This window comes from Nothobranchius furzeri, chromosome 1 (genome assembly GCF_043380555.1).
Source record: "Nothobranchius furzeri strain GRZ-AD chromosome 1, NfurGRZ-RIMD1, whole genome shotgun sequence".
NCBI classification, from domain to species: domain Eukaryota; kingdom Metazoa; phylum Chordata; class Actinopteri; order Cyprinodontiformes; family Nothobranchiidae; genus Nothobranchius; species Nothobranchius furzeri.
In genome coordinates this window covers 99,545,823-99,563,969 of record NC_091741.1, presented here as the reverse complement: position 1 = coordinate 99,563,969, position 18,147 = coordinate 99,545,823, and the positions used below count along the sequence as shown (strand labels likewise).

The following is an 18,147-nucleotide window of genomic DNA, read 5'->3' as shown; positions in this document are numbered from 1 at the left end:
GCCCCGGGGGGCCACAACCAGCAGCCGGCAGAGTCCCGGGAGATATCAGCGGCAAGCTCACAGGCCTGCACGCAGCCTCCCACCCCCTAGCCGGCCGAGCCTGGGACCCAGCAACCCGGGACCCAGGGGCGACCGCCCCCGCCGGGGACCCAGCAGAGCCCAGGGACCCAGACCCCAACAGGCAACCACCGGGATTGAACAGACAGATGCCAAAAAATCTTATACCCCCTGACCCGGGAGCCATGAACACTCAGGCAGACGAAGGCACCACACCCCACACCAGGTGTGGCAGGGGGAGGGGAGACGAAGATCTATATAATCAAAAGAAGTCCCAGAAGAGGGGAGGAGTCAAAGGCCCCACCTGACACAAACTGGGTGTGTCCGAATCCACGGGCAGAATGCTTGTAAGAGTGCATTTTTAGGTCGATGACGTCACAGCGCAGCGATGAGTACTGTCCGAATTCCAAGAATACTCATTCTCGCGTCCTCAAACGCGTCCTCGCTCTGCCCACATTTCGAGGATGGGTCTGTTTTATCCTCACAGAACAAGGCTATCCCAGCATGCTTTGCGCGCCGGCTGTGGATTTTCGACAGGAAGAGAAAATGGGGAGAGCTACGAAGTTTTAAACGTAAGTTTGTTAAAACTAGCCGTAGAAAACTAAAAAGCTTAAAGCTGTTCAGTTTATAAACATTTTCGTTTGTAAATTTGTTTTTCGAATTACATTTTAGGCAAAAATCAGCCAGAACGAGTTTGTATTGCAGGTCCCAGTTATTGCCGTGTGTGTGTGTGTGTGTGTGTGTGTGTGTGTGTGTGTGTGTGTGTGTGTGTGTGTGTGTAGCGAATTAAACTTGTCATTTGTTTTAAGGACAACTGAGCAAAGAAGCGTTTTTATTAAGCTTAGAGGTGAAGAGTGAAGCTGTTTACACACACAACCACAGAAGTTCTTCTGTGAAAAGTAGTTTTACATTCAGGGATTTACACAGCTGACACGTTTTAATGAAGTAAAAAGTTTGTGTGAAGAATATAATTTTTATCTTCTCATGTGGATAAATGTAAACATGTGTCTATTGCCTTTTTGTCACCTGTGGTCTCTTATTTTCTCTGTAGGACTGCAGGTGTCCAGGGTCAGGAGAGGCTTTACCTGTCGGTCATCCTGGGAGAGAAGCCTTCTATTGTCATCATGTTAATGTTATTTAGCTGTTTGATATTTGAACACATTTATTAAAACAAATACTAACTGATAACGCTTTCTGGTCATTGATTTTATCACCAGTTTTATTATTACAGATGTTTTTGAACATGTTACATGAACAGAAAATGAAAAGATGGTAAGGAGACAAGATTATTTATAATACGTAACACTTATTTACAGATCAAAACCAGTGTGGACCAGTTATGTACGGTTAAAGCAGCATTAACCTGAGTGACTCTTCCTGGATCATTTATTTAAACTGAGTGAGCAGGAAGTCTTTTACAGTGCAGCTGGATCTGCTGCAGGAGGATCCAGACGTGGATGGAGGGCTGGAGCAGACCCGTGGCTGGACGTTTCTGGTCAGAGGAACATCATACAGGACGGTCTGCAGAGAGCTTTGGGACGCTTTCTCTCACTGTCCACTCCATCGTCCATCTATAGGGACTGCTGGGCTGGCTCAGACGACGGCTGTTACGTCTCTGTGAATGACTTGCCTGTTAACAATCAGTGTTGCCAACTTAGCGAATTTGTCACCATTTCTAACGCCTTTTCAGACCCCCTTAACGACATTTTTTTTTAAAGCGCCTAGCGACAATTCTGGTGACATTTCGAATCCCCCTCAGCTACTTTGACTACAGCTTTGTAGCAGACTTTACCTGCAGATTAGCGAGGCATCTGAAGCGACAGGACCGTCCTTCCTTCCAGAGGATCTGAAAGAAAATGATCTGCGCATGTGCTTGCAGCATGATCACGCTACCCCCGTTGGCCAATCAAACCTTTTGTGGGTTTTCTTTCACGAGTCCATTATTTGAGATAGCCACCGGAGCTACATAAAGGGCGACCACTCCTTCCGCCATCCTGCCGCATTTCGGCAGCTGAGCTCGGCTGGCACTGGCAGGCAGCGTCGCACTCACACATGGCTTCTCACCACTTGTGGTGCATTCAAGGAACATTGGAACTCTATGATGAGTTCAATAATGTAGCACATTTAAAACTTTTATAAAAAAAACTGAATAATACTGTAAGTCATTGGCAGGTCATTGGCAGATCATTGGCAGTTTGCATGTAACGTTTCTGAATACGAAATACGACCTGCTTCTTTTTACACAAAAGTACTAAAAACAACAAAACCAAACAAAAACAACATATATATATATATATATATATATATATACATATATATATATATACATATATATATATATATATATATATATATATATATATATATATATATACTATCTTTTAGGTCAATATATAGCACTGAATCACAACAGAAGAATACATCTCAAGGCACTTGAAAACTACAACAGAAAATTCATTTTAATTCAATCATACATACATTCCTATCAATTTAATATTTTTTGTGTTTAAGAGTTCCATTCTCTTCAGACAAAATATAAATATTCCTTCCATTTTTTTGTGCCATCTTTCCTTGATGTTTTAAAGGCTGCTGTTTTGTATTCTATGGGGTTTTTATTTTAATAAAGTATTAAAAAAGAAATTAAATAATTTTAAAAATAAAATCACATGGGTTTTATTTGATTTACTCTACAAGACCGGTGACGTCATGACGCAAACGTGGTGACGTATCACGCAAACCAGATGACGTCATTGCGTTGTATGCAAATTAGCACGTGACATCATTCGGCGACATCTAGTGACTTTTGGGGGGAACTTCAGCTACTTTCAGTCAAAAACAGTTGGCAATACTGTTAACAATAGTGGTGGTCTGCTGGTACCTCCTCCAGGACAGAGCACCACTGACCTCTTCCACACACATCTTCCTCAGGCTCATCTTCCAGACCCACAACTTCACCAGCACAGATGCAGATGTTCAGCACAGTGCATGCTGACCTGTAATAGATTAAAAAAGTTTTTTATTGAAAAATGTAAAACAAAACATATAACCTGCAGTACACTGATTCTGTTCAGTTTAAAGAAAAGCCGAAGGGAAAACTACAGAGAATTTACATTTTTAAGACAGATCTAATCATTATTAGGCTTAAGTTGAATAAACATTGAAAACACTTCAATGCTATTTTATTAAAAAGCCTGTTTTGTAAAGCATTTTACCCCCATTTGATGCAAAATAAGTTCTACGGTCCAATTTACATTAGAAAACATCAAACTGCATTCAACATTTATAATGCATTTGGTTTATATTAATTACCTACATGATAATACTCTGTAGTAATGTGTTGTGTACGTTTAACAAGTTCATTCTGTAGCTTAAAACATACATAAAACAATCTAAAGTTAACATGTAAGTCCTGAAAGCTTCTAGAATAAACAAAATTACTTTACCTGAAAAAGGTTGTGAACAAACGCTGCTTATGGACGTGAAGCTGCTGTAGCTCCTAAATATTCCTGCTTGATTTTTGCTAGCTTTAGCATTTTTCCTTTGCGTGTAGCTGCCGCCGCGGCTGTGACGGGACCTACGGGCCAACGTAGAGGTGAAGGCTAGACTGTCCAAATTCAGAGCCACTGGGTTCCGGTTTTAGCGGTCTGGCAAGGACCCGGCCTTGCTACACCGGCGAGGATCCGTACTCGTAAGCATCCTGCCTGTGGATTCGGACACACCCACAGTCATACACAAACACAGTCACACACTCCCTCCCTCATGCTCACCCATGCACATACAACCAAAGACTTACCACAGAAGATTTTTCTAATTTACAATATTCCTCTATCTCTAACCAGATTTAAGCTACAAGCTCTTTAAATAGTGATATCAAAATTTCATATTTTACTGAAAAACTATGGCGCCCGAAGAGTTAAAAAAAGAATAATTAGTTTCACTTAACTTTATTCTATTCAGTTTATTTATAAAACCTCCAGAGGATCGTGGCTCAGTATAAGCAGCCGTCCACCACGACTAAATGGGGATGGAGGACCAAGCCCCCACAATGCGGCTCTAAAAATGGTCCCAACCCGGAAGTAAGAGAAATTGCAGTTCCACCCTCATCCGCTGGGGGCTGGAATCAGAAGCGAGCAAATCCTCATTGACTCCCATGTTAAAAATACCAATTTCACAGCAGAAATAAACATGTTTACAGCCTGGTTCCAAAACATGTTTTTTGTCTAAATTATCTAGTTTATACTCATGACAACTCTGAGGGGGGTGAATTTTTTCTCACTCTTCTGTTTAAGTGTATTGAAGCCTAAAATTCTGTATAATTAATGAGCATCAGACCCACGTGACCGCCGCCTCAGACCCACGTGACCACAGAGCTAGCTCCGTGGAAAGGCCTCAGTACAGCCTCGGTCTCTCCTGGAAACTGTTTCGAGATTTTGAGTCTCTGTGCTTGTGAATTCTGTTTTGGATATTATTGGTGCAATTGTTGGACAAAATGACTTGCTGTGGTATTAATTGCTCTAATAGAGCGTCCAAGGAGTCTCCACTTCATTTTTTTCGGTAAGTTAAAATCTATATTTGTATTTTATGTCACTGCCGCCTTTAAACTAGCTGAGTTTATCGAAGTAGCTAGCTAACTATCATTTTAACGTGTAGCATGTACTGTTTAACCTTGAAATTTAGATGTAAAATACGGTAAAATAATTAATAGGCCATATGTCGATGGGTAAAAGGGAAAAACCCAGTGCATTTAAGATAAAAATGGGTTGAAATATGACAGAGCGCTTGGAGGGACACTTCTGTGTTCCATTCTTCCATCCGGTTTTCCCCAGCGGTCAGGCCCCGAAGCGGCGCCTAGCTGCTGCGCGGGCTGACCGCTCGTGGAGCTCTCGGACTCGGAGACAGATCTGACCGGAGAAATACTGCAGCTCGGTGAGTTGTTTGATAGTGCTTGATGTTAGTCTCCATAAGTCTATAGAGCTCCGGGAGTTGACGTCACTTTTCCCGGCATGCAACAGTTCAAATCGAAACAGCGCCATACTGGCATGCAGAAGCCGGCAGCTGGACTATTTGTTATTGTCAGAAAACTCAATCAAACGGGAAATATGGTAGATTCCTGTTGTGCCCCAGGATGCAGAACAGACGCGGACGACATAAGGAATGAGCCATCTACAGGATTCCCCAAGATCCGGAGCGCCACAAACGTTGGATCATTGTAATAAAACGCGCTAGTGACCGGGCGAAAATGAAGCTGTGGGATCCCGAGAGTAAAGGATTTCACTTATGCAGCGACCACTTCATATCAGGAACTTAAACCAACGTTTCCTCAACTGTGTATGGTATTTATTTTAAATGCTTTTATTATGATTCTTAGTGGGCTTCCTAAACTTATTTTGGCGTGGCTTTTTCTGTCTTATTACTCATAGCAGCAAGTAAACATCACGTAAAACGTTGCCTCGTGAGTTCTGCGTGCTGCCGTTTCCGTGTTTTATGATCACAGCAATTAACCGGCTAAGCTGTATTTCATTTTTAAGCAATGGTTGATCAATTGTCAGATCACACACCGAGACTACTTACGTGTAAATCTGTTATTTGTCCGTCCATCCATCCATTTTCATCCGTGTATCCGGAGTCGGGTTGCGGGGGCAGTAGCGTGACTTCCCTCTCCCCAGCCGCCAGAGCCAGCTCCTCCGGGTAAATCCCAAGGGGTTCCCCGGTCAGGTCCGGTGTTGTGCCGGTAAGAAGCCCGCTCCGACAGCTTCTGGCGTCGGAGCGGGCAGTAGAGTCGAGAGTCCCAGACCTTCTCCCCAGCTCCTCCGGCCGGGGGAATCCCAAGGGGTTCCCCCGGCCAGGTCCGGTGTTGTGCCGGTAAGAAGTCCGCTCCGACAGCTTCTGGCGTTTTTAAAAAGTATCCCAGGGGCACGGTAAGGGTCGGAGATGTTTAGTCTATTTAATTTCTGACTATATAAAACGATTTCTTCTGTTTTAAAGTGTGAAGTAAACTGCGACGAAGTAAAATCCAAGCGGATCCCGTTCATGTTCATGGTTACATCCGTGTTTGTTTACCTTTTTTGCATGCCAAAATGGCGTCCACTAACTGAGAGTCACGTGGGGTCCGGAGCTCTATAGGGCAGTCTGTATGCCATAACAAGGACGGATAATGGAGTTGCGTGTCTCAGCACTGACACAGGAGAAGCATGAATCAGGCTTTAGATCAACCCTCCTATATTCATGAAACCTAAGAAGTCCAAATGCCTTCTTTAAAAATCCATTTGATGTCATACTGAACAATGCATTGTATTTGTATTTGATTCTAATTTTAATGATTCTGTTTCAGGTGGAAATGCTGTGTGATTCCTGTGTCCTGTGGCCCATGAACTGTGTCAGCCGGTTCTGGATGTGGCCTTGCTGAGTTCTCTGTAGCAAGGTTTTCTGGTGCTTGGGGCAGTTCCAGAGTGCACCTGATCCTTGGAGGTCTAACACTTCACATTCCAGCACGCGCATGAACACATGCTTGTTGATGTTTGTTGTTCATGATGTTTGTGGTTCATGGTTTACATGTTTATAGTTGTTCATCCCACGTTTTCTTGATGATTCTTAGAAATGTTTCTTCACAGGAAACATTTCTAAGAATCATCTTCACAGGCTCCTCCTTGAACCGTCACCTTATCGTGGTGGAGGAGTTTGAGTGCCCTAATGATCCTAGGAGCTATGTTGTCTGGGGCACTTAGTGCCCCTGGTAGGGTCTCCCATGACAAATTGGTCTTAGGTGAACGGTGAGACAAAGAACGGTTCGAAGGATCTTTCATGGCGGTTAAAACGAAGAGTTGGAGTACCCGGCCCGGAGGGTTACCGGGGTCCCACCCTGGAGCCAGGCCTGGGGTTGGGGCCCGTGAGCGAGCGCCTGGTGGCCGGGCTTTCGCCCATGGGGCCCGGCCGGGCCCAGCCCGAACCGGATACATGGGCTCGTCCAACTGTGGACCCACCACCCGCAGGAGGAACATGAAGGGTCCGGTGCAATGCGAATCGGGTGGCAGACCAAGGCGGGAGCCTTGGCGGTCCAATCCCCGGACAAGAAAACTAGTTTTTGGGACATGGAACGTCACCTCGCTGGCGGGGAAGGAGCCGGAGCTTGTGGCAGAGGTTGAGCGGTACCGGCTAGATATAGTCGGACTCACCTCGACACATTGCATTGGCTCTGGAACCCGAGACCTGGAGAGGGGTTGGACACTCTACTTTGCTGGAGTTGCTCCGGGTGAGAGGCGGTGGGCTGGGGTTGGCTTTTTGTTAGCCCCGAGACTCTCTGCCTGTGTGTTGGGGTTTACCCCGGGGGACAAGAGGGTAGCTTCCTTGCGCCTTCGGGTCGGGGAACGGGTCCTGACTGTTGTTTGTGCTTATGGGCCAAATATCAGTTCAGAGTACCCACCCTTTTTGGAGTCCCTGGGACGAGTGCTAGATAGTGCTCCATCAGGGGACTCCATTGTCCTGCTGGGGGACTTCAATGCTCACGTGGGCAATGACAGCTTGACCTGGAGGGGTGTGATTGGGAGGAACGGCCCACCTAATCTGAACTCGAGCAGTGTTTTGTTATTGGACTTCTGTGCAAGCCGCAGTTTGGCCATAACGAACACCATGTTCGAACATAAGGATGCCCACCGGTACACTTGGTACCAGGGCAGCCTAGGTCACAGGTCGATGATAGATTTTGTAGTCGTATCATCTGACCTGCGGCCGTATGTTTTGGACACCCGAGTGAAGAGAGGGGCGGAGCTGTAAACTGATCACCACCTGGTGGTGAGTTGGATCAGATGGCAAGGGAACATGCCGCGTAGACCTGGCAGACCCAAACGCATAGTGAGGGTCTGCTGGGAACGCCTGGCAGAAGAACCTGTCAAGACGGTCTTCAACTCCCACCTCCGGCAGAGCTTTGACCACGTCCCGAGAGCAGTGGGGGACATTGAGTCCGAGTGGGCCTTGTTCCACTCTGCGATTGTTGAGGCGGCTGTTGCTAGTTGTGGTCGTAAGGTGGCCGGTGCCAGTCGTGGTGGCAACCCCCGTACCCGCTGGTGGACACCAGAGGTTCGGGGAGCCGTCAGGCTGAAGAAGGAGGCCTACAGGGCGTGGCTGGTCTGTGGGTCTCCGGAGGCAGCAGACAGGTACCGGATAGCCAAGCGGGGTGCAGCAGTGGCAGTTGCCGAGGCAAAATCTCGGGCGTGGGAGGAGTTTGGTGAGGCCATGGAGAAAGACTATCGATCGGCTCCAAAGAGGTTCTGGCAAACTGTCCGGCGCCTCAGGAGAGGAAGGCAGCAACTCGCTCACACTGTTTACAGTGGGGATGGGGAGCTGCTGACGTCAACTGAGGCTATAGTCGGACGGTGGAAGGAATACTTTGAGGAGCTCCTCAATCCCACCAATGCGCATTCCGAGGAGGAACCAGAGCTGGGAGGCCTGGGGATGGACTGTCCGATCTCGGGGGCAGAAGTTGCTGAGGTAGTCAAACAACTACACAGCGGCGGAGCCCCGGGGGTGGATGAGGTTCGTCCTGGGTATCTCAAGGCTATGGATGTTGTAGGGCTGTCATGGTTGACACGTCTCTACAACATTGCGTGGTCATCGGGGGCAGTTCCTAGGGAGTGGCAGACCGGGGTGGTGGTCCCCATCTTTAAGAAGGGTGACCTGAGGGTGTGTTCCAACTATAGGGGGATCACACTCCTCAGCCTCCCTGGAAAGGTCTACGCCAAGGTACTGGAGAGGAGGGTCCGATCGATAGTTGAATCTCAGATAGAGGAGGAGCAATGTGGTTTTCGTCCTGGCCGTGGAACTGTGGACCAGCTCTATACCCTTGCAAGGGTGATGGAGGGGGCATGGGAGTTTGCCCAACCAATCCACATGTGCTTTGTGGATTTGGAGAAGGCTTATGACCGTGTCCCCAGGGGCACCCTGTGGGGGACGCTCCAGGAGTATGGGGTGGGTGGCTTTCTGTTAAGGGCCATTCAGTCCCTTTACCAGAGGAGCGTGAGTTTGGTCCGCATAGCCGGTAGTAAGTCGGACCTGTTCCCAGTGAGGGTTGGACTCCGCCAGGGCTGCCCTTTGTCACCGGATCTGTTCATCACTTTTATGGACAGAATTTCTAGACGCAGCCGTGGTGTGGAGTGTGTCGAGTTTGGTGGCAGGAGAATCTCGTCTCTGCTTTTTGCGGATGATGTGGTCCTCCTAGCTTCATCCAGCTCTGACCTTCAGCTCTTGCTGGGTAGGTTCGCGGCCGAATGTGAAGCGGCTGGGATGAGGATCAGCACCTCCAAATCTGAGACCATGGTTCTCGACCGGAAAAGGGTGGCTTGCCACCTCCGGGTCGGGGGAGAGGTCCTACCTCAAGTGGAGGAGTTTAAGTATCTCGGGGTCTTGTTCACGAGTGAGGGTAGGAGGGATCGGGAGATCGACAGGCGGATTGGTTCGGCGTCTGCAGTGATGCGGACGCTGAGCCGATCTGTCGTGGGGAAGAGAGAGCTGAGCCAGAAAGCCAGGCTCTCGATTTACCGGTCGATCTACGTCCCAATCCTCACCTATGGTCATGAGCTTTGGGTAATGACCGAAAGAACGAGATCGCGGATACAAGCGGCCGAAATGAGTTTCCTCCGTAGGGTGGCCGGGCTCAGCCTTAGAGATAGGGTGAGGAGCTCGGACATTCGGGAGGGACTCGGAGTAGAACCGCTGCTCCTCCGGATCGAAAGGAGCCAGTTGAGGTGGTTTGGGCATCTGGTCAGGATGCCTCCTGGACGCCTCCCCGGGGAGGTGTTTTGGGCATGTCCTGCCGGCAGAAGGCCCCTGGGTCGACCCAGGACACGTTGGAGAGGTTACATCTCCAATCTGGTCCGGGAACGCCTTGGGGTCCTGCCGGAGGAGCTGGTGGACAAGGCCGGGGAGAGGACGGCCTGGAGCTCCCTAATTGGGATGCTGCCCCCGCGACCCGGACCCGGATAAGCGGAGGAAGACGAAGACGAAGAAGACGAAGTTTCTTCACAGGTGCAGCAGCTGGTTGCTGTTTTTATGTTGGTTTCCTAGTTGTATTAATTTTTCTCTTATTTACTTGTTTATCCTCTATCAGCAGTCTTTATTCCAGATTGGTTCAGCATTTACATGCTGATGTGGTGATACATAACCCAAACCAATATTACTCAAGGGGAACCTCGTACACATTAAGGCTCCTCTTGATAGAGCAAATCTGTTCAGCACATTCTGACAGACAGACCACCATTCTTCTGTCATGTTGCTGTACAGGACAGTTGTAGAGTTTTTCTTTTTAAAGATAAATAGTCTGACATTTAAAGTGCAATACTTTCACGTTATCATATTCCCACACTTTCTGTATACCTGTATTTTATTGTTTTTCAATAAAGAATGACAAATTATTTGTTTGGTGTTTGTTGCACACAAATACATATCTGTAAAAAAATATCTACAAAGCTAATGTTTACATAACAAGTATGATTGGGTTTTGCAATACGGCACTCTGTTTATTTTAGTAAGATTTTTAAACCAAGTAAAGTTAGTAAAGAACACATTTCTATTGTCTGCTAAGAAACTGTTGGGATTTAATATGGACCTGTTTTACAAATAACTTGTAAATGATTATTCCTCACTTTTTTGTCTTAACCAAAGAAATTCCAGTAATTGAGCAAAAACATTTATTTTTAACACTACATTTCATAAAACAGGGCACAAAGTGTCAGCACATAAAAAAAACTTAATAATAAAATGGGCCCAGAGAGCTGCAGAGTGAGTGCAACATTGTGGTTTGAAGGAAGAACAGTTCAACAGTGTAATGGCTACAAACAGGGACGAAATTTTGATTTCAGAAGTGGGGGGGACACAGCAGGCTTGTGCGGATTTGGGGTGGGGGGTGTTATGTAAAGACCCCTTGACACGTCACGTGCCCATCTCAATAATTTTTCCATCCTTATTGAAGTGCAGTTTTGGCTGTTGACAATGGATAGGCCATTGTATTTATTGTTTTGGGTCTTTTTTTATTGTTTTTGGTGCAACATTTTCTAACAGGGAGTGAGATTCCTTTTTTATTTAATTTTTGTTTGTTATTTTTATTCATTTAGAAGTTCTGGTTCTGGACATTTCAATGTTAAATGAAGGTTCATTTGTTGCATTTTAAAGGGTGTACTTGCATTATTATGATATATTAACATTGTATTAGTGGTTATTTTGGTCTAGATAATGTTGACAATGATATCGTTTATCATCAACAATTTGTTGGACAAAATATCGTCCAGCAAAATTTGTTACATTCCCAGGCCTAGTCAAAAGTATAAAAATTATTTATACATAAACGGTCCCTCCTGAGATCTGGCCGTTTGTTCATTTGCTGTGTTAGAGGACATGCTGAACTAATGTTTTACACATGATCATCACCCTAACATTTGAGTGTATAAAAACTTATTAAATATGTTTTTCCCTTAAAAGTGTTTAAACAGTTGTTGCATTTCAACACACAAAAAATAAATGGAAAAAATAAGATAAATCTAATGAAAAGTGTACATCTTTGACATTAAGCTTAAAAAATCTGTTGACGATGATGATACTGTTCATTTTTCAGAGCTTTTTAATGTGAAAATATGCATTGCAATAGATAAGTTTACAATAAAGTTAAATGATAAAAGTTTTGAAGTTACACTTCTACTACTACTACTACTAGTAATAATAATTATGATAATAGTAATAATAAAAAAAATAATTATTATAATAATACGAATAAATTGTGTCTGAGGAGTCAGTTATGTGGAGGAGATGAGTTTGTAAAAGTTAGTTTTGAGTATGTTTGTGAAGGAGGAGGTGAGTCTGAGCTTAATGCAGGTCTGTCACATGTTCCAACTTACGTTTTGACTTTGAAAGAAGTCTCTTATATCCACTTTTCGTTTTCTTGACATGCTGCCTCCTGGCTGTGCCTAACTACCAAAGACTCACAAATGAACACTTATTCAAATGTTATGTAATGGAAGCTGAGCTGAGCTCTGATATTAGACAGCGTCTAGTTGACGATGTGACTCAGTACCGGTGTTCCCTAGCGGCTCCAAACTAGCAAAACAACTTGAGCACGTTCTGACTGTTTCCAACTTGAGTGACAGCAGCAACAGCCAATAATACGTTAGCAAGTATCAGCAGAGCCAATAGATTAGCTTTTGGGCGGGTCTAATAGTAAACCGGTTTCCGTTTCGGTCCTAGTGCTCAACCAAATCCATTTAATGGAGCGTAACATTGTTTTCGGACGGAAAAAAGTGCAGGGGACCAAAACTGCCTTTTGAAAAAGTGGGGGGGGGGCATGTCCCACCCGTCCCCCCCCCCCAAAATTACGCCCCAGGCTACAAATAAATTACATAATCAACACATTAGCTAGAACAGTCAGGGATATATTTATCCTGTTTGCCTGAAATTAAATCTGTCATAAAGGCCAAATTCAAAAGCAGCGAGACTCCCACCTGGAAGTCTTTCACTGCTTTTGGAGCTGGCCATTAAGACAATCGGCAATATTAGTTAAAATATATATCATTTCCCCTATCTGTGAAATGAACTCTGTCTGACAAAAATATCCCTGAAATTACACTAATTCTAATATATTTTTATTTCTATTACACATACATACTTTTTAACTGTTATTTTCACATGACTGTTATCAGGCTGTCTTGTTCTGGTTCTCATGATAATAATTCAGTTTCTTCCAGTAAGTTATCTTGTGCTTACTTCATCTGTATAATGTCTCTTTACTTTTGGTGAATTGTACTGAGTCCAGAATAAAGGCTACTTGGCTGTACAAGATACAAACAAGTATTACGTTTTGGAAATATATGAAATGTATTTAGCCTGCTAATTTATCTCAAATACTAACTACCGTTTTTTCCGGAATATAACTCACACTTTTTTACATAGTCTGGCCGGTCCTGCTACTTATACTCCGGAGCGACTTATATAACAAAATGTGTAGGCTACACTGCGCTGCTGCGGGCCGACTCCGACCTGCCCAAGAATGAGTTCCCCTGTCCCGCTGGGAGGGTTTCAAAAACCGCCTTCCTCGACTGGAGAACGTGGCGCTCAGCTGCGAACTGACTCCGACCCAAGAATGACTTCCCCTGTCCCGCTGGGAGGGTTTCAAACACCGCCAGCATCTGTTGGAGCCTGTGGCGGGGTGCTGAGAGCTGGCTCCAGCCCAGGAATGAGCTCTCTTCGCCGGCTGGGAAGGTTTGAAACACCGCCATCCTCTCCTCTGCTGGCTGGAGACCATGGCGCTCTGCTGCGCCCGCGTTGTTCATTCTGTTATGGTTACCAGTGCTTGTCTTGCAATGTGGAACGCTTGGTCTCAGATTTTGTAAGAAAAATAATAAAATGTCCCCCCAAAATACGACTTAAATTTATTTTCTCTTCTTCATTATACATTTAATGGCTGGTGCGACTCAGGAGCGATAGCCCAGAAAATACGGTACTGAAAACTTGCTCAAAGCAAAATATGTTTTCATTACGGAAATAAATTATAAACTTACCGATTTAATACTTTTTTAATCCAGGTACTTTTCACGAAAAAGCAACAAAAACCTCCACCTAAACTTCGTGTGAGGTTCAGGTAGATGGGTGTTCCCCAGTTAGCTCCAGTTGGGTTGTAGCTAGGTGGCCAAATCCGTTAGCTCGGCTCCCACCTCCGCGTTAGCTTTGGGTTAGCCAGGGTTAGCTTCAGGTTAGCTTGTAGCTAGTTCGACCGGGTGTCGTCAGTCGATCCCAGTCTTACAGCCCCACCCTCAGCTCCTCTCTCTTCCCTTTTGTGGAATTGTCTGGGCTGGACGGAACCTGTGACATGGTCAAAATGGCGGTGGTGGCCACCTCCCATTATAGACAAAAAACTTGTTATTGGAGCCTATGGAATCGAATTGTCCAGTATGTATGTCGATGTGGAGGACACACACACACACACACACACACACACACACACACACACACACACAGTCAGGTGACTTTATGACCATGTGTTTGATCAGAAATCAGTTCAGTAATACTTCTGTGTTACACGTTTAAAACACTTTATTATGTACACATTTTGAGAAAAGGTTGCACGAACACATTTTCATAGATTAACAATATAAATATACAAACAGGCATTAAACATTTAATGTGACTCACACACACGAGTCATTTTTTTTCTGAATTTTGTTACGATAAAAACAGAATTCAACACCAAAAGACAATCTTGAACAATAGAGGAAACATCAGCTTGAGGTAAACTCCAGAGGAAAAACATGACAATGTGTTTATTTCCAGTCTACACTAAGCAGATCATTTCAGAACATTAATATAAAAATAATATTATTCTTATTTCTATGCTGAAGGATTGTTGCTTTATTGTTCAGTGTAATTGATCACTGCAGCTGTGAGAGAAGAGCTCCACAATCATCCAGCCTTTCCAGCTCCTCCACCACCTCCACAAGCCGCTCCACCTTCTCTGATGGCAGCACCACCTCTGCGTTGCTTCTGAACTTCTTGCTCAGGCTCTCGTTTGTCAGCGGGTTGCGCCAGTGGCCGTAGAAGGTGTCACAGCGGCCCTTCAGGATGTCTCCTCCAACTAGAGTCACCTGGACTTCTCCGTACATGCGGTTGAAATTGGCGGGGTTGTCCTCAGGATGCTCCATGCAAACACGGCTCAGCAGGAAGTGCAGCTCTGGGCGGCTCATGGCGGGCGGGCTGAAGGACTGCACGGTCACCTCACCGTCCAGCAGAGCGCTGCAGGCGTTAAACTGGAAGGAGTGGCGTGCCTCGTGCTCTGACTCGGGAAAAGGCCTGTTGATGTATTTAGACTGGGGGACTCTGAGCAGGATGTCCTGGACCTGATGTGGGGACACCTGTCCTAGACCATGTCCCACAAGGAGCTCATGGACCGCAGCTGCAGCATCAGCTACCCAGTGCATCCCCAGATGGGCAGGAAAACGCTTAAAAGCCATGTCCTGCTCCTCTAACAGGAACACATGTCCACCATCAGGTGACTCTAAAGGCTGAGGAACATAATCTTCATAAAAGGCGCTGAAGCCCGCCACTCCTGCAACAGCATCCAAGACCAGAGGACTGGCCTCTAGGCCTCTGGAGGCCAGCAGAGCAGCTTCAAGCCCCAAACGAGAGGCGTTGCCGATGTGAAGGGGCTTGGACTGAGTGGCAGCATTAGCCATCGGAGCTCCAGCTAGAGAAGCTGCTATAGCCAAGGCATGACTGCACTGAGACGGATCCAGAGACAGGAGACGAGAACAGGCTGCTGCACTTCCCATAGGACCCACCACAGTGGGAGGATGGAACCTGTACACACACACACACACACACACACACACACACACACACACACACACACACACACACACACACACACACACACACAGTTCAGTTAGGACATTTATTCTGTTGTAACTGAAACAATCACTGATCTGCATCACCACATAAGAACGTTTCTATTGGTTGAATCTTTAGAACAAGATGAATTGATTTGACTCGTTTCAGGTCACCTGAGTTTCTAAAACACCCACCAGATGAAGGGTTTGGTTTGTGCTAATTCTGTTAACGTTACACCAAGAGCCCCTGCTGTTCCTACAGTAAGCATCATTACACTGACATTACTAAAACGGCCTCTTACACCTCAGTGCTGAGATCAGCACAGTCAAACAAGGACGTCTTTAAACGAACGTGTTCATGAAGATCGTGCTAAAACCAGACTTTCTGGTTCAAGCTTGACTTGTGCTGTGAGGCACTGACCTCTTGGGAATGCTGCGTGCTTCATTAGAGAACCTCATCAGACGGCCCTGGATCTCAATGCCGACATTGAAGGCCAGTAAGAAGTCCAGACCGCTTGGTTTGCTGTTAGTTGGCATCATGTCGCTGAGAGCAAACAAAGCTGGGAGAACAGCTCCTGAGGGATGAGTGGCTGGATGCCACGTGTCGTCAAAGTCCATGGAATGAGTCTGGAAGCAACCAGAGTTTGTGTCTCATCATACTGAAGCTGAAAGGAGTCAGAATAATAACTTTTTCTGTGAGGGTCATAATTAGATCAGAACCCAGCTATGAACACCTTGCCTGTGCCGTGTCTGAATGATCCACTTCTTTATGTTTTTTTTCTGAAGTGAACACTGACATGTTTTCTGTTCCTGGTGTGTTTTCAAAAGAAAAATGACTTTCATTCCTAAATCAGGCCATCGAGGGGGAAGAAAGTAGCTTCTTTGGAAATGTTTGATGGGAAACTTTAAGGCCAGCTCAGCTGATTTTATTTCTATATCCTAACCCTGTGGTCTTTGGGAGCCACGCTGCACCAACAGCTGAGAAAAGCTGTTTATACAAAATGTTTCCACTGATGTTTATGTGGTTATTTATATATGGTTGTTTTCCACTTATGTTTCTCACCGCTACTCCATTAACGAAAGCTGCCAGTGTTGGGGAGAGTCTGATCCCTCTGCGTCCGTACACAGAGCTGATGTGATCCGGAGCATACATGTGCTAAGAACAAACACAGAAACAACCCTACATTCACTCATCTGTTCTGGACATATTTGGGTTGGACCTGACTCAGACTTTCACTTTGCCTCACCTGGCAGAACTGAAGAGCCAGCTCAAACACATCTGTCCTGCTCCCTATCAGTCCGACCCCGATGCTGTCCAGCACCATCCTTTTGCTGCGATGGAGCACAACCGGAGACAAATGCTGAGGCTTTATTTCACTGATGAACTTCCCAAAACTGGCTGTGACCATATCTTCTGGGGCTGGGTGCTTCTGGACTGCAGGATTGAAAAGATAAAAGTTGTTTAATAAAGGTTATTAATTATGGTTATTATTATTATTTTTAATCAAAGTCAGCATATCTGTTTACCCTCCACTGCAGTGTTATGCAGTCTTCTGGCAGCCCGCACTGGTCTGATGGTTTTCTTTGGGACAAAACATAAATCAGAACAAAGCATTTCAGTTATTTTTCACATCTCAGGATGACTACAGGCTGATGAGTTCCTGCATTTACTTGTTCACGTCTTTAATCTAATGTTTGTGTTTGAAAGAGCCAGTGTAGAGGTGTAACAGGTGTTTCCCAGCATGAGTGTTCTCCTCAACAATTAGCAGGAGTTATTTTATAGTTCCCTGCCTTGGCCGCACTACAAACCTCTACTTTTAGATATTTGTATGACTTCTTTATTTGAAAAGGACTTAAAACCATCACTTTTAGAGTCTGAAAACTGACTAAAAGCATAAATATGTCTGTAATCTTACCTGTAGCGTGGAGAACATGACTTCAAGTTTCTGTCACAATGATCTTGTTTCTCTTGGATGCAGCAGCTGAGCAGTGAAGGATGCTGATGCTTTTGTGGCTGAAAATCCACCTGCCTTATATAGTCCAGGTCTTACAATGACCGGAAACACCAAATGAGCAGGAAGGGCAGGTTCCTTTTGCGATCCTGTATCACATCAGAATGAGGCTTTTCCATCCGGGTCATTATCTGTGGTGTAACGTTCACCATCATCAATAGCCTTGAGGGGGAGGAAGGAGAAAGAAGGAGGAAAAGCCACTTTTGTGTAAAGTGAAAGGCAGTGATGTCACCTGTAAGTATGCTGCTGTGTGACAGAGTGGGGAATTCTCAGTAACTCCTCCTTTACACAAACAGATCATATTTAAGGCAAACCTTCGTCCCTCCTTCAGCATAACTCAGCTTTCCATCAGTCTGAACAACTTCAACAGCCGAAACGTTGTTCTTTATTTTATTGCCGACAGGAGTAAATATTTTGTTTCTGCATGTCACCCATCAGAAATCCTTAAGCATATAGCTAGATTATTATATACTCTTCTTTGTAGATTGAATCAGAACTAATTCTGCATAAAGGATGCTCCCTGACAAGAGTTTATTTATAAATATTAAAACTATTATTGCAATATCCTGTAGTTTTTCAACAACATGAAAATAACAGTAATGTTAGGGGTATTATTCTATTGATAAAATTGTTTTCATTTAGAATAAATTCTTCCTCTTCAGAGAGCCTGTTAGAGGAGCGCCGTAAGAAATGACTTTTACATTAGTTACATGACAAGAGTG

General features: G+C 45.1%; 1 protein-coding gene across 1 annotated transcript; it reads right to left on the bottom strand.

Moving 5' to 3' along the window:
- Positions 1–14,283: 14,283 nt before the first annotated feature.
- Positions 14,284–17,347, bottom strand: LOC129156260 (cis-aconitate decarboxylase-like). The gene is made up of 6 exons (XM_054735862.2): positions 17,330–17,347; positions 16,941–16,995; positions 16,661–16,848; positions 16,477–16,569; positions 15,835–16,040; positions 14,284–15,384 (listed from the first exon to the last, which is right to left on the bottom strand). The coding sequence occupies exons 1-6, from the start codon at positions 17,345–17,347 to the stop codon at positions 14,460–14,462; spliced, it is 1,485 nt and encodes a 494-aa protein (XP_054591837.2). The 3' UTR covers positions 14,284–14,459.
- Between the last annotated feature and the right edge of the window lie 800 nt (positions 17,348–18,147).

Excerpts from the sequence above, each read along its gene's own strand:
- LOC129156260 (XM_054735862.2), bottom strand. Across the intron at positions 16,849-16,940 it reads GCATAACACTGCAGTGGAGG|TCCAGAAGCACCCAGCCCCA; the intron begins GTAAACAGATAT and ends TCAATCCTGCAG. Across the intron at positions 16,041-16,476 it reads CTTTCGTTAATGGAGTAGCG|ACTCATTCCATGGACTTTGA; the intron begins GTGAGAAACATA and ends GGTTGCTTCCAG.